The following is a 12,516-nucleotide window of genomic DNA, read 5'->3' on the forward strand; positions in this document are numbered from 1 at the left end:
AAATATTTTTTATATATATTAAATATTAATATATATAAGTTTTATATATAATGTATAATTATAAATTTTTATGTTAAATTTTATATATAACATATATATTCATATATGAAATAATTTCTTATTATAATTTATAAATTATTACATAAAATGTTAATACTAAATCACTAAAAGTTTATAACTAATACTAATATATAACTTATAACTACACCAATAGTCTAATATTAATACTATTATATAGTCTAATATATTAATAAAAATATAAAACAATTTTTTTTAAATCAATTTTTTTTTTATAAACAAATTTTTAATGACAAATTGTGAAATTTACATTTTAAAAAAATCGAAAAACCGGACCGGACCGGACCGGAAACCGGTAAAACCGAAAGTACCGGTTTAGGAGGGTAACCGGTGCGTAATCGGTTTTGAAAAATACAAAACCGGTACATATCGGTTCGGTCCTAGATTTTATCCAAAACCGGACCGGACCGGATCGGTTACACCCCTAGTTGCTACGTCCATAGGAAATTTTTATCGAAATTTTCTACCGAACACTGATCAAACACTTTTTTTTTTCTATTTTTTTTTTTACTTTTTCTTTCACCATTTTTAAAACTATTTAGATATTTTTTAAAAATAAAAATAAAATCACATATTCATTTAAAAACTCTTACTTAATTATTAAGTAAAAAAAATGGGTAGAAGATTTCGGTAGAGAATAGTGTTTTCCTAAAGACAATAGATTCGTACGTGGATTTTTCACGTGCATATATAACATCAGAAGATAACAATACCACATGGGACATTCCGGCCAGAAGAGAATCCCGGCCAGGCGTGAATTTTGTTCGAGAAGCAGTCCACGTACTCCCGACACCACAATACTCTCTGTCCAATAAAATCCATTTGGTGGGTCCCACTTTAATAACAAAATCGAATTTACTAAAACATCCTTTCTGAACATCATAAATAACATGTCTTCCAACGAATGGAAGAAGGTTGAGAGAGAAAGAGGGTCTTCTTTCTTGTCGGTCTGAGACTCTGATCTCACAGCTCAAGCCATGGGAGGTAAGGAGAGTAGCAGAAACTCTTCTTCTAATTCTTATTCGTCTTCGTCTTCGTCTTGGCTGTCTCATTTCTGGTCCTCGGCGCGTAGAACCAAGCCCCTGGTTTATCCGTCGGAAGCCTCCATCCGTGCAAGCTCTATCGATGGACTCATCCGCCGCCTCGGCTTGTTCGAGCTCATACTCATCGGCGTCGGCGCTTCCATCGGTGCCGGAATCTTCGTTGTCACCGGAACCGTCGCTCGAGACACCGGACCCGGTCTGTCTGATTTTCATCCCATAAAAATCTTTCTGTTTTCGCTAATCGATCGGTTGATTCAATCATTCACAGCATTCATATGTAAATGACATACTGTAATAATTGGGTGAGTATGCTCTAGATCTTTTTTGGTGGTATTCTCATATTTTACTAATTTAGCTTATAAATTATAACTACCATACTCAAAACTTTTCTACCTAGGAAGATACTGAGGCGAGAATTTATAAACTTCTAATTCGAAATTACGAGTAGAAACTTAATAATTTTACGGGGGAATTACTCTAAAAAAAATCCAGAGCATTTCGGACTCTAGGAGTCGACTTGTTTTGTTTTTACCCCATAGCTTGAATAAAATTTGGTAGAAGTTGACACTATGGAGTAGGTTTGCAATTTGGTTTCAATGTTTACACTACTTGAAAGCGTGCTATGAGTTATCTTGATTTTTTGTCATGCTTTCCATGCTTCAAATAGGATTTGCTAGAAATTGAGTCTATGAACTTAAATAGGTTTCCAAAGTGCAACTTAGCGTTATCTTCTACACTAAACTTTTTCTATACAAGGAGAATCGAAAAGAATGCAAGACTAAGGTAGTTGTGAACACGGCATCAATACTTGGATTGTAGTTATCTGCTCTTGTCAGGAGATCAATGACTGAGAACTCTCAAAGTGAAACCTTCATTTAAAATGTGGGACGCCATCTTAAAAGAAAAAACTTAAGCCTATGACTTTGGGTCCAATAACGTTATTTTAACTACCACTTTGGTTGTTATTCTTGACGATATATTTCTCGCAAACTCCAAGAATTATGCATCAGAACATAATTTCTATTTGTTAGTAAAATTGCAATACTTGTTCTAATATACTTGCTTGCAATTGTGCTTTTTGGTGCGTGATTGGTCCTGTCAGTGATCTTATACCTTATTTGTCTCTGCAATGCAGGAGTCACAATAAGTTTTGTCCTTGCTGGAGCATCGTGTGTGTTAAATGCGCTCTGTTATGCCGAGCTAGCTTCTCGATTCCCCGCTCTTGTTGGGGGAGCATACTTGTATACATACACAGCCTTCAATGAACTTACTGCTTTTCTCGTATTTGCACAATTAATGCTCGATTATCATATAGGGGCAGCTAGCATAGCACGAAGTCTAGCAAGCTATGTAGTTACTATTCTAGAGCTCTTTCCCTTTTTCAAAGGCATTCCAAGCTGGATTGGCAGTGGTGAAGAGATTCTTGGAGGAACTCTGTCTATCAATGTATTAGCTCCAATTCTCCTTACGCTCTTGACTATAGTGCTTTGTCGGGGTGTTGGAGAATCCTCTGCTTTAAACTCATTCATGACTGTGCTAAAGGTTCTTTTCCCATCCTACCATTATCTGAAATCAAGCATATATTTGTAATCAAATCACGAATACTTATTCTACCCAAACTTTACTCCAGGTCGTCATTGTTATTATTGTCATATCTGTCGGTGCATTTGAGATTGATGTTTCAAATTGGTCCCCTTTTGCTCCAAATGGTGTTGAAGCAATACTGACTGGAGCTACTGTAGTTTTCTTTGCTTATGTTGGATTTGATGCAGTTGCTAATTCTGCTGAAGAAGCCAAAAGACCTCAGGTATGCCACATTGCGATTGATTTGATGCCTCCCAGAATGTAATATCGTAGTAATTTGATTTTGTCTTTTGTCGTCAGTGGAAATATTAGAACATCTTATTGTCCAACATTTTTCTCATTTTCTCTGGCTGTGGTCTTTCAGCGGGATTTGCCAATAGGCATCATGGCAAGCCTTCTTATATGTATTACATTGTACATTGGTGTCTGTTTAGTGATCACTGGAATGGTACCTTACAAGTTCCTTGGGGAAGATGCTCCTTTGGCAGAAGCTTTTGCATCCAAGGGCTTGAAATATGTTTCTGTTTTGATTAGTATTGGTGCCGTTGCTGGACTTACAACAACCCTTCTAGTTGGGCTTTATGTTCAGGTGAATCACTCTAGGACTTATGACATAATTGACATTCCCTCATCATGTAGCATGTATGAATTTAAATGACCGGATGTTTGTCATGAACAGTCTCGGTTATACCTTGGGCTTGGAAGGGATGGTTTACTACCTTCAATATTTGCTAAAGTACACCCAAAGCTCCACACACCTATTCATTCTCAGGTCTGGGTTGGTATTGTTGCTGGCGTTTTGGCAGGGCTATTTAATGTGCATGTGCTCTCACACATACTTTCGGTGGGCACATTGGTAAGTACTTTTAGATTTTTTATTTCCTTTATTTTATACAACATGTTAAGGCTGTTTTCTTTTACCCATACCTGTTTTTGTTTGAATCTAGGATTTTATCTTCCCAAGTTAGCACGCAGTACCGGCAATTACCAATCACATCATCAGTCATCACAATACCTTCAATTCATGCATAAGATGGATCTCTCAAAACTAATTAAATAAATGGCATGTTGTGATGGGCATTGTATTTTTCTATGAAACAAGATGTGATTATTTCAAGAATTATACGCCTGTATATATCCTTCCATTAGAAAATTTGATTTATACACCTCATATTATAGCTTGGGCTTGTTTCAGACAGGCTATTCTGTTGTCTCGGCATGTGTGGTAGCGCTTCGCTGGAAAGATAAGACAGAGAGTCAAGTGTCATCTTCATCCTGGCGGGAAGGTCTCTTATGCCTAATTACGGTCGCCTTCTGTGGTTTTGGTGCTGGACTACTCTACCGAGTCAATGCTTCATTTATCTTTCTGATTCTAGCTGTCATTGTGGGAATTATTGCCCTTCTTGCTCTTTATTTCCGCCAAGTGAGTACATTGTTTAATTTAAATAGGATGTTCCATTTTGCTAAATGGATGCTACCTGCACTATCTTTTTTATAGAAGTTCTTAATGGTAAAATGTAAGCCTGACACAGTGACGGGATGTTTTTAGAGATTTGATTCTACAACATTGCAAAAATGCCAATTAAAATGACATAACCTTTTTGAATGTCATTTGAGAATAAATATAAAATCTATATTTTCCCCTGCTTCGATTAATCATACATACAAGGTTTACACCCTTGTCAACAAACACTTTGTTCATAGTGACATTAAAGATTGGCCTTACTTGAAGTTGGAATGAAAATAGAAGTATTGCTCATTGGCTTTAACTTTTTTCTTCGAGAAACATGACGAGGAAATTGTTAAAATAAAGATGGAAGCAACATGAGAAGTCCAGAATTTACAAAATTGTGTCTCAAAGCTCTCCTTGTGTCCTATTATTATCTTCTTCTCCTTTTTTTGGTGTGAGAAATACATGTTAGAATGAAGATCGCAGGGATTATGGTGACATAGATGCAGGAATGGCGTCACCACCGTGAGTGCACTTTTAAGTATTTACTACTTGTCGACCTGCGCATTGCGCAGTAGTGATTAAAATAGAATAGTTAAGAGGTGAGGAAGCCAAAAGAGTTAATGAAAAGTCAATAATAACAATAAGATGAATAATCTTTTTTCTTTATAGACTTAAGTGGTGGGAAAGTTAAAAGAGAGAAGTAATTGGAAATTAATCATCAGTATGAAAAGTATTTTTTTTCCCTCTACTGAATTAGTAGTCATAAATGATAGCAAACCTTTCATCTTCAAAGCTCTTTTTTTTAATCTTAAGGGGATGTTTGGGGAATGAAATGAGATGAGAGTTTTGTGAATAGTAGTAAGATAGTTTATGAATAATAGTGAGATGGTTTGAGTTAAGTATTTAATAGGTTTTGGGAAAGGAGAGAGAAAAAGTTGAATTGTTTTTTGTTTGAAATTTTGGAAAAGTTGTAATGATTAATTTGATAGTATTTGTGTTTGAATGATGTTTGTGAAGAAAATGAGATGAGATGAGATGAGATGGGATGGGATGAGATGAAAATTGTTTCCAAACATCCACTTAATGTCAATAAAATGAGTGGATTTATTGTAGTAATAAAGACAATGCAATAAAAGGTTTTTAGCATGTGAAGGGTTGGAATAGGTTAATAAAATAAAATGAAATGATGAGGTGGCTCAATAAAATACAAAGAGAGGCTTCAGAAATCATATAGGTAGTAGATTCCATACCTTGGAAGAAGTGGGGTGGATGGATCTGATAGCTTTCCAGTGGGTGATGCTGTCACTAAAAGAATCTCAAGCTTATCTTCCATCTTGGTTTATCATTGTTCATTTTCTGTCTAACCTCTTTCAATTCATTCTTTCTCTCAGGTCTATGCAGAGCCACCGGGGTTTTCTTGTCCTTGGGTTCCCATTTTGCCGGTTGTTTGCATCTTCTTCAACTTGTTCCTATTTGCTCAGGTACACTTAGAAATACACCCTTTAGCACTGCGACGGAAGATATTGATGAACTGAATATCAAAAGACTTTTTATGTCTAAGGTGATATGTCTGAACTTTTCTTTTTGTTTTGGCCAGTTACACCATGAAGCATGGGTGAGATTTGTCATCCTTAGCATTATTACGGTTGGAGTTTATGCATTTTATGGGCAGTATCATGCTGATCCGAGTTCAGAAGAGACTGTTATTTATCATAGGGCACCTCGAGAAGATGCTTGATAATCAGTTTGAACCTGATGTTGCATTAGTTGTTGTATATTAACCTAAATTGTATCATTACAGCACAAATATCATTCTTCTATGTAGTCATCATTTGCAGTGAAAATGTGTTCCTGGATTTTTATATTCAGAACTTCCTGTAAATTATCTAGCTCAAGCTGCAGAAAATCCCCATCAGATCAAGGGTTAAGTTTTCCATATCCAATGCAAGTTTCCATATCCAGTTTAAGTTCTCCATTTGTCTGGTTTTCCATTTACTTTATTCATATCTAGGATTCAAGAAATAGCATATTTTGCTTGCTAGCAGTGAAATAAATCTAAAAGATTGATTTGCAAATAAATTCTATAAAACCACTCTGTAAATGTCTTTTAAGAGGGACCTCCAGCAATTATTTTGTATTTATCCTTTGTTGTGGAGTATGCGGATGGGTGGTGTCTCCTGTATTTCTTCTTTGTTCTGGAATGAACAAGGGCATCTGGGCGTTCGACTGTTCCAAGACTTGACTACCCATGCTAAGTATCTCTTTGGAGCCGAATCTTAGCTTTGGAAAGCAAGTGGAGTCCTTCCATAGTGCTAAGCGTTAACCAAACAACGCGTCTAGATGGGGCTTTGGAGCCTGATGCTGCCTGCTGACGACGACAACAAATTGGGTAGTGTTGTCAGCAATCTCCAACACAGCCACTGAGCCAACATGGTTGGTTCTACAGGTGTAGCAGCCGCAACTTTGCCACATGGAGCTAGCTGCTTTCTTGAACCCTCTCCCGAGCTTAGCAAACAGATTCTGACTCTAACCTAACAGATATATCAAATATCTTTTATTCTACAAATCATTGGGGTGGCAGCTCCAAATCTTTGTTCAATACATGATTAATACTTCACTTCCAGACAAATTAATCTATTTTTGTTCCAAGTGAGAATTAAGAAATCTACCTTACAATGAAGATGCCATTTCTTCTTTCAAATGCCTTACAATGAAGATGACCTATCTATTTTAGAAAATAAAGAGATACTTATATAGTCCCATCACTTAATTTCACTTAATTGCACACAACATCGGAGTAAAAACCGATGGTCCTCCTTTGACAGTCCTGAACGCTAAGCAGCTCCACATCAAAAACTTCAAACTGTTTTGAGCTGAAGAAGGTGGAAGGCCCAACCTGAAGAAATTAAATATTCTTATCAACAGAGTTAGTTCAATAACACATACTGGATATGAGGCTGGAAAAAGTTGCATACGGTGATCGTGAATTTTGATTGTTAGGTATTTATTCCCCCAAAGTTTAGTATCGATAACATACATGGACATTTCATCCTCAACCAAGAAGGAGTAGTAAGCATTTATTTTATCTAGGTATCAACTTCAGGATGAATGTCAAAAATCTTGGAGGAGCATTGTATAAAAATTTAATTACAAAGCTGGGCAATAAGAAAACTTGAGAAATCAGTTCTTGCTCAGGCAATATGATCATGTTATGCCTCTAGGCTCTATTGCATGTCCTGACCCAAGCTGGAACCATAACACTGATAATCCTATTGTGCCAAAACACAAATTTTCTCTGCACTACAAAGTTTCTTAGAAATTTGATTGAAAGATTTGACTCTTCTTCAGTTTCTACCTGTTGGAATTATTCGGGCAACGGCTAATTCTGATTGAACAAGGCTAATTCACATTAAAAAAAGGGAAAGGAAACCGGGGGTTTAAGAAACTGACAGGTGGTCCAAGTTCTGGTGGAATGATTATTCTTCTCTTTCCCCCAGGTCTCATTTCTCGAATCCCTTGCTCAAATCCTGCATAAATTTCTGTTTCTTAGCCACTCCCACAAATTTTCAACTTAGTAGACAGTCGTAATGAAGATACCTTATGCCTCACCATAGAGTTACAAAGAAAGCAGGTAAGTTAAGTATGATCTCCAGAAAAACTTCTTCTCACCTGGGACCAATGCATTATTGCCCAAGCGGATTTTCGCCGGGGAACCCTGTAGGTATGTGCTGTCAATACGGCGACCTGACTCATTATAGCCAACATAGTGAAAAGTCACCTGCAAAGGACCTCACACTAGTTCAGTCTAAGATCGGAAGAGAAGTTTTCAAGAAATATATGAATCCTGAAAAACACATAGCTTTATAGCTATAGACAATGAAAGGAAAACCTGTTGACCATCCTTTGGGCAATCACCTTTACCAACTTCAAAATCCCGGTATATAAGCCCCGAGTCACTCTTAATGTAGTTCTCTGGTGTCACTACATTAACCTGAAATCCTGAAACATTTATTCAAAATAAATGTTGATTCCATGAATTATTAAGATAATAATTACAAAAGGTTGTGACATAGCAGGCAGAGAGAGAGGCGGAACGGGCAATTAAACTTGAAACTTTGTCATGATCACAGAATATTGATCAGAGAGTTTGGACTCATTATTGGGTCTGAAAAAGGTAGTTTTTTAATAAATGAATGACTAGCTTACAGCATAGAATATTTTAAGAGCAATTTCATTTACAACAAAAGCCATGACACAAACCTTCTCTAATAAAAGCTGGAAAGTCTTCAGGTGCATTGTTTTCTTTCTGTACCCGCTTATTTTGTTCTAGCAAGCGTTTTTCATCATAGGGATTCTTACTCTTTGTCTTTCCAGAAGAAGATAAAGCTGGAAACAAGGCTGTTGTGACCGAAACGAATAGGAGAAGCCTCCGCCTCAAGTTCTCATCACAGTATGATAAATAACTAGTTTTTGCGCTGGATGCTTAAAAATCAAAGTGTTATAAGCAACTTCTATTTTTTCTGTTGAAAGGGAAAAAAATAAGTAACAAAGACTGGTAAATACCCAGCATTCAATTCAGCGAAGTCTAACCTTTGATCTTTCAACCTGTGAATTGAGAAGCAATGCACTATTTGCTTTTTCTGAGTATGGAAAGTTCCAAGCACGTTACCTGCTGAAAGCGTTCTGTCTGCACAGTGTAGATAGATATTGACAAAGGAAGAGGTTAGGGTTCCCGGATCTTTAGTTTGATAGATAAAAACGGAAGAGGTAAAACATATTTACACTCTTGCTCCCTTTGGTTACTCAGGACGAGATAGGAACTTCCAGAATTTCCTTACATAGACCGTTCTAAACCCAAACAATGAAAGAATCCAATCATTTTCTTACTTTCCTCCATTCGTTCTGTTTTTGAATGAATTAGTAATGATTTTCTGGAGACAGAATATGCAAATGGAGACTCTGGTTTCTCAATTCTCAAGTAATTTCAAGCACAAAGATAAGTCGATCTATATAAACAAGTTGCTGGCACAAAAATGGTGAATTCAGCACTTGGCAATTCGGTGACCCATGCATCGTTTTGCAACGAAACAAAGTCCCTTGAACGCCAATTTCTCCATTAGGAATAATAAAAAAAAAATAGCTAGCAAAAAAGGTGCTGACTTTTATTTGCTGCGAACGAGATGGATAATGGATTTTTCCGGAACCATTTCCTGTGTCATATTTTCACAAACATCAAAGCTACAATACCCACAAAATGCTGATAACCCCCACTCTACACACCCCAAATTCTAGAGAGCATATGTAGAGAGAGAGAGAGAGAGAGAGAGAGTTACGAGGAAAAGTAGGCTTGGACATGAAAGAGGGAGCAGAGCAAGTAAGCAGCATGGCTTCTATGCGGGGGTCTAAGCTGAAGCGTCCTGCATATATGTAAACCAGAAGACGAGAGACCCAACAGGCAACAACGATTGGCCGTTTCCTGTGACCCTGTCTTGTTATCCTCAGTTCGCTTCAAAATGAGAAATATCATTCGACTTCCCGTTATTTCTTTTATTATCATTTATCCCCCTACGGGATTGTCTAATACTGCTACCATCCCCTGGGCCTAAAAATATTTCCTTTTTATCTTTTCTTATTTTCACTTCACTGAAAGATACAACTCCAACTTTGCCGATTCACCGCAAAGGAGAATTTATTTTGCAGTTGAGGGAAATCATGTAGCTTTCCATGGTCTAAGGTCAAACTCGTGATAGGTTGGGAAGAAAGAAGTTCATCCCCAAATATCACGCTAGGAATAGCTAAGAAATTCAGAAGAAGATGCCATTGGAGGTGTGAATCCCGTCTTTTTTTAACAGCAAGGAAATGGGCTTGGCCAAACCCGACAATAAGAGCGAGAATGATTTAAGCAATGAGTATATGAAAACAAAATGGAAAGCTACATTGAAGAGATCGAATGCCTCCCAAAACAAAAAAACCGAATCAAAGATATGAACAAGGGAAATTCATCAAAATCAGAAGCTTTTACTACTTAATAAACTGTCCAATCGCTCAAATCAAGAAAGTATTTTCAACACAAAGGAAAATATGCAATTATCGTCTTTGCTCGATCTAGCTTCAGGTCGTTAATGGTGTAGCAGTTTTGCCAGTAGCCCCGCCTGTCCAAGTAAACAAGGATTCATTGGAAGCCATTGCTGCAGATGGATAATAGGAGGGCAGAGGCATTTGGGATGGAAGGCTAGGCAATGGTGCTTCAAAATTAAGAACCTGAATAGCCTGCCTTATAGAAGGTCTTGAATTGTGATCTGGATGAGCACACCATAATCCAACAGTAATCAAACATTTCATCTCCTCCTTCTCATACTCCCCATTTAGTGTTGCATCTGCTACTTCCAGAATCCTTTCCCTTCCATACATTTTCCACCCCCAATTGACTAAACTAACTTCTTCCTCTTCTGCCCGAGGCTCCACTGCTTTTCTCCCAGAAGCCATCTCCAATGCCACCACCCCAAAGCTAAACACATCTGATTCCTTGCTAGCCCTGCTTGTGATGAGACACTCCGGAGCCATGTAGCCCAGTGTCCCCGCCAGAACCGTTGTCTGAGAGCCCAGTCCATGGTCAACAAACCTCGCTAGGCCAAAGTCCCCTAGTTTGGCGTTGAAGTTCAAATCCAACATCACATTGCTTGATTTGATATCTCTATGAACCACGCATTGCTCCCATTCCTCGTGGAGATAGAGCAATCCGGAGGCTAAACCCTGAATGATCTTGTATCTCACGGGCCATGAAAGATGACTTTTCCTGCGAAATAAATGATGATCTAGGCTTCCATTGTGCATGTACTCGTATACTAGGAGGAAGCTTTCCCGCTTGTGGCTCCAACCAACCAGTTGAACCAAATTCCGGTGTCTCAAACGGCTTATGGTCTTCACCTCAGAAATATACTCCTTTTTTCCCTGGCTAGAGCTGCTTGATATCTTCTTGACTGCAATTTCTATGTTTAGTTCTGCCAAGAAACCCTTGTATACGCCTCCAAAACCTCCTTGACCAAGCTTCCCCTCCTCCGAAAAGTTATCAGTTGCCATGGCTAAGTCCTTGTAGGCAAACCGTTTTGGTCCTGTCCCTTCTATTAGATCGTCATCCATGGGGTCTATAATGTATTTTTCGTCGTCGTCGTCGTCATCATCTGCTACCTCCTTTCTCTTTGTATTCCTTCGCAAAATCCAAAAGACAAAACTCATCCCAGCAACCAAAAGTACCACTCCTATTATTAATCCTGCCAACCACACCTTAGAATTCCCTCCATCTGGGATGGCAATTGTGTCAAGATCCAAAGTCGAACTAAAGTTCCAACTCCGGAGCACTTGAATTGGAATTGCTTGTCCGGTTGATGCAGAGAAGCCCACGATCACTTTTTCCGGAAGAAGATCCCTCAAATTTACATTTAAAGTGAGATTTAAGGATGCGTTAGCCATCATAGGAACATCTGGATCATTCAACACTACTTTGAGATTCTTGGACGTTCCATCATATGAGACTGTTGCACCCAAAATGTCCCCAGAGACCATAGTATTGCTCCAGGTAAGGTTAGTCCTGGAGACGATGGAGTTCACGTTAATACCGACATGGTTGTTACTAGGATCCCATGGATCTTGGTATGTATCGAACTCCACAGCTACCATATGATTGGATGGATTTCCGTCAGTTGTCTCGTTGAAGAGGCCCATCCAACCTCCAAAAGAATTTTCAGGAATATCCAAAGAATCTTCTGAAGTCAGAAAGAACGCAATCCCACCGGAGCTCAAGTTGCTTGAAGAAGAATCAATAAAATTGATTACGAACTCAAAGTAAGTAGTGAAATTTGTGGTTATATTTGTAATGGGATTCCACAGTTGGATGGGTTGGCGGTAGTAAGCTCGGCTTGTGTCATTAAATACGTCCCCACGAATCTGATTATCAGTGAGTCGTATTGATGAGTGCCCATCAACGACAGCTCTTGTAGCTGATGGAAGAACAGTGATGTTGTTGTCATTGGGTGGGAAGGACGGGAAGGAGAAGTTTACCATGGAGGCCGTGAAAGAGAAGCAAGAAAATAAGACACAAAGAAGGAGAAGAGAACATAAAGATCGGTAATCCATAGAGGTGGATCAACAGGCGAAACCCTCCTGGTTAAAATAATTGCCATCAAGATAGCTTATATAATGTAAAAGGCTTCATACTTTCTTTTGATCATATCATTTCATTTATTTTGGCCCTGCGCTGGCGTGTTTTGTTCTTGGAACGAGTCTACACGGTTAGCTGCAAATAACTTCAAAATACAGACATGGTATGAGAATAGATAGCTGTAGAATTTGGACTTTGGA

The 12,516-nt window shown here is 38.1% G+C and overlaps 3 protein-coding genes across 3 annotated transcripts; 1 reads left to right on the top strand and 2 right to left on the bottom strand.

Annotated features, from left to right (window-relative positions):
• The first annotated feature begins 992 nt into the window (after window positions 1-992).
• On the top strand, window positions 993-6,131 carry LOC108990190 (cationic amino acid transporter 9, chloroplastic). Its single transcript, XM_018964080.2, has 8 exons — window positions 993-1,317; window positions 2,257-2,663; window positions 2,752-2,928; window positions 3,070-3,294; window positions 3,385-3,561; window positions 3,901-4,128; window positions 5,550-5,639; window positions 5,756-6,131. Exons 1-8 carry the CDS (start codon window positions 1,056-1,058, stop codon window positions 5,894-5,896), a joined length of 1,707 nt encoding a protein of 568 aa, XP_018819625.1. The 5' UTR covers window positions 993-1,055; the 3' UTR covers window positions 5,897-6,131.
• Window positions 6,132-6,225: 94 nt separating this feature from the next.
• Window positions 6,226-9,667, bottom strand: LOC108990198 (peptidyl-prolyl cis-trans isomerase FKBP20-2, chloroplastic). The gene is made up of 7 exons (XM_018964089.2): window positions 9,492-9,667; window positions 8,749-8,845; window positions 8,419-8,633; window positions 8,048-8,157; window positions 7,828-7,936; window positions 7,609-7,685; window positions 6,226-7,054 (listed from the first exon to the last, which is right to left on the bottom strand). Exons 1-7 carry the CDS (start codon window positions 9,541-9,543, stop codon window positions 6,935-6,937), a joined length of 780 nt encoding a protein of 259 aa, XP_018819634.1. The 5' UTR covers window positions 9,544-9,667; the 3' UTR covers window positions 6,226-6,934.
• A 359-nt stretch (window positions 9,668-10,026) lies between these two features.
• LOC108990182 (L-type lectin-domain containing receptor kinase IX.1-like) lies at window positions 10,027-12,381 on the bottom strand. Its single transcript, XM_018964068.2, has one exon. The coding sequence runs from the start codon at window positions 12,289-12,291 to the stop codon at window positions 10,270-10,272; it is 2,022 nt and encodes a 673-aa protein (XP_018819613.1). The 5' UTR covers window positions 12,292-12,381; the 3' UTR covers window positions 10,027-10,269.
• Between the last annotated feature and the right edge of the window lie 135 nt (window positions 12,382-12,516).

This window comes from Juglans regia, chromosome 5 (genome assembly GCF_001411555.2).
Source record: "Juglans regia cultivar Chandler chromosome 5, Walnut 2.0, whole genome shotgun sequence".
Classification (NCBI taxonomy): Eukaryota; Viridiplantae; Streptophyta; class Magnoliopsida; order Fagales; family Juglandaceae; genus Juglans; species Juglans regia.

Coding starts and splice junctions, on each gene's coding strand:
- LOC108990198 (XM_018964089.2), bottom strand. CDS start 9,543: ATGCTGCTTACTTGCTCTGCTCCCTCTTTCATGTCCAAGCCTACTTTT. Junction 7,686..7,827: donor CAATAATGCATTGGTCCCAG/GTGAGAAGAAGT, acceptor AAATTTATGCAG/GATTTGAGCAAGGGATTCGA. Junction 7,055..7,608: donor CACCAGAACTTGGACCACCT/GTCAGTTTCTTA, acceptor TAATTTCTTCAG/GTTGGGCCTTCCACCTTCTT.
- LOC108990182 (XM_018964068.2), bottom strand. CDS start 12,291: ATGGATTACCGATCTTTATGTTCTCTTCTCCTTCTTTGTGTCTTATTT.
- LOC108990190 (XM_018964080.2), top strand. CDS start 1,056: ATGGGAGGTAAGGAGAGTAGCAGAAACTCTTCTTCTAATTCTTATTCG. Junction 2,929..3,069: donor AAGAAGCCAAAAGACCTCAG/GTATGCCACATT, acceptor GTGGTCTTTCAG/CGGGATTTGCCAATAGGCAT. Junction 4,129..5,549: donor TTGCTCTTTATTTCCGCCAA/GTGAGTACATTG, acceptor TCTTTCTCTCAG/GTCTATGCAGAGCCACCGGG.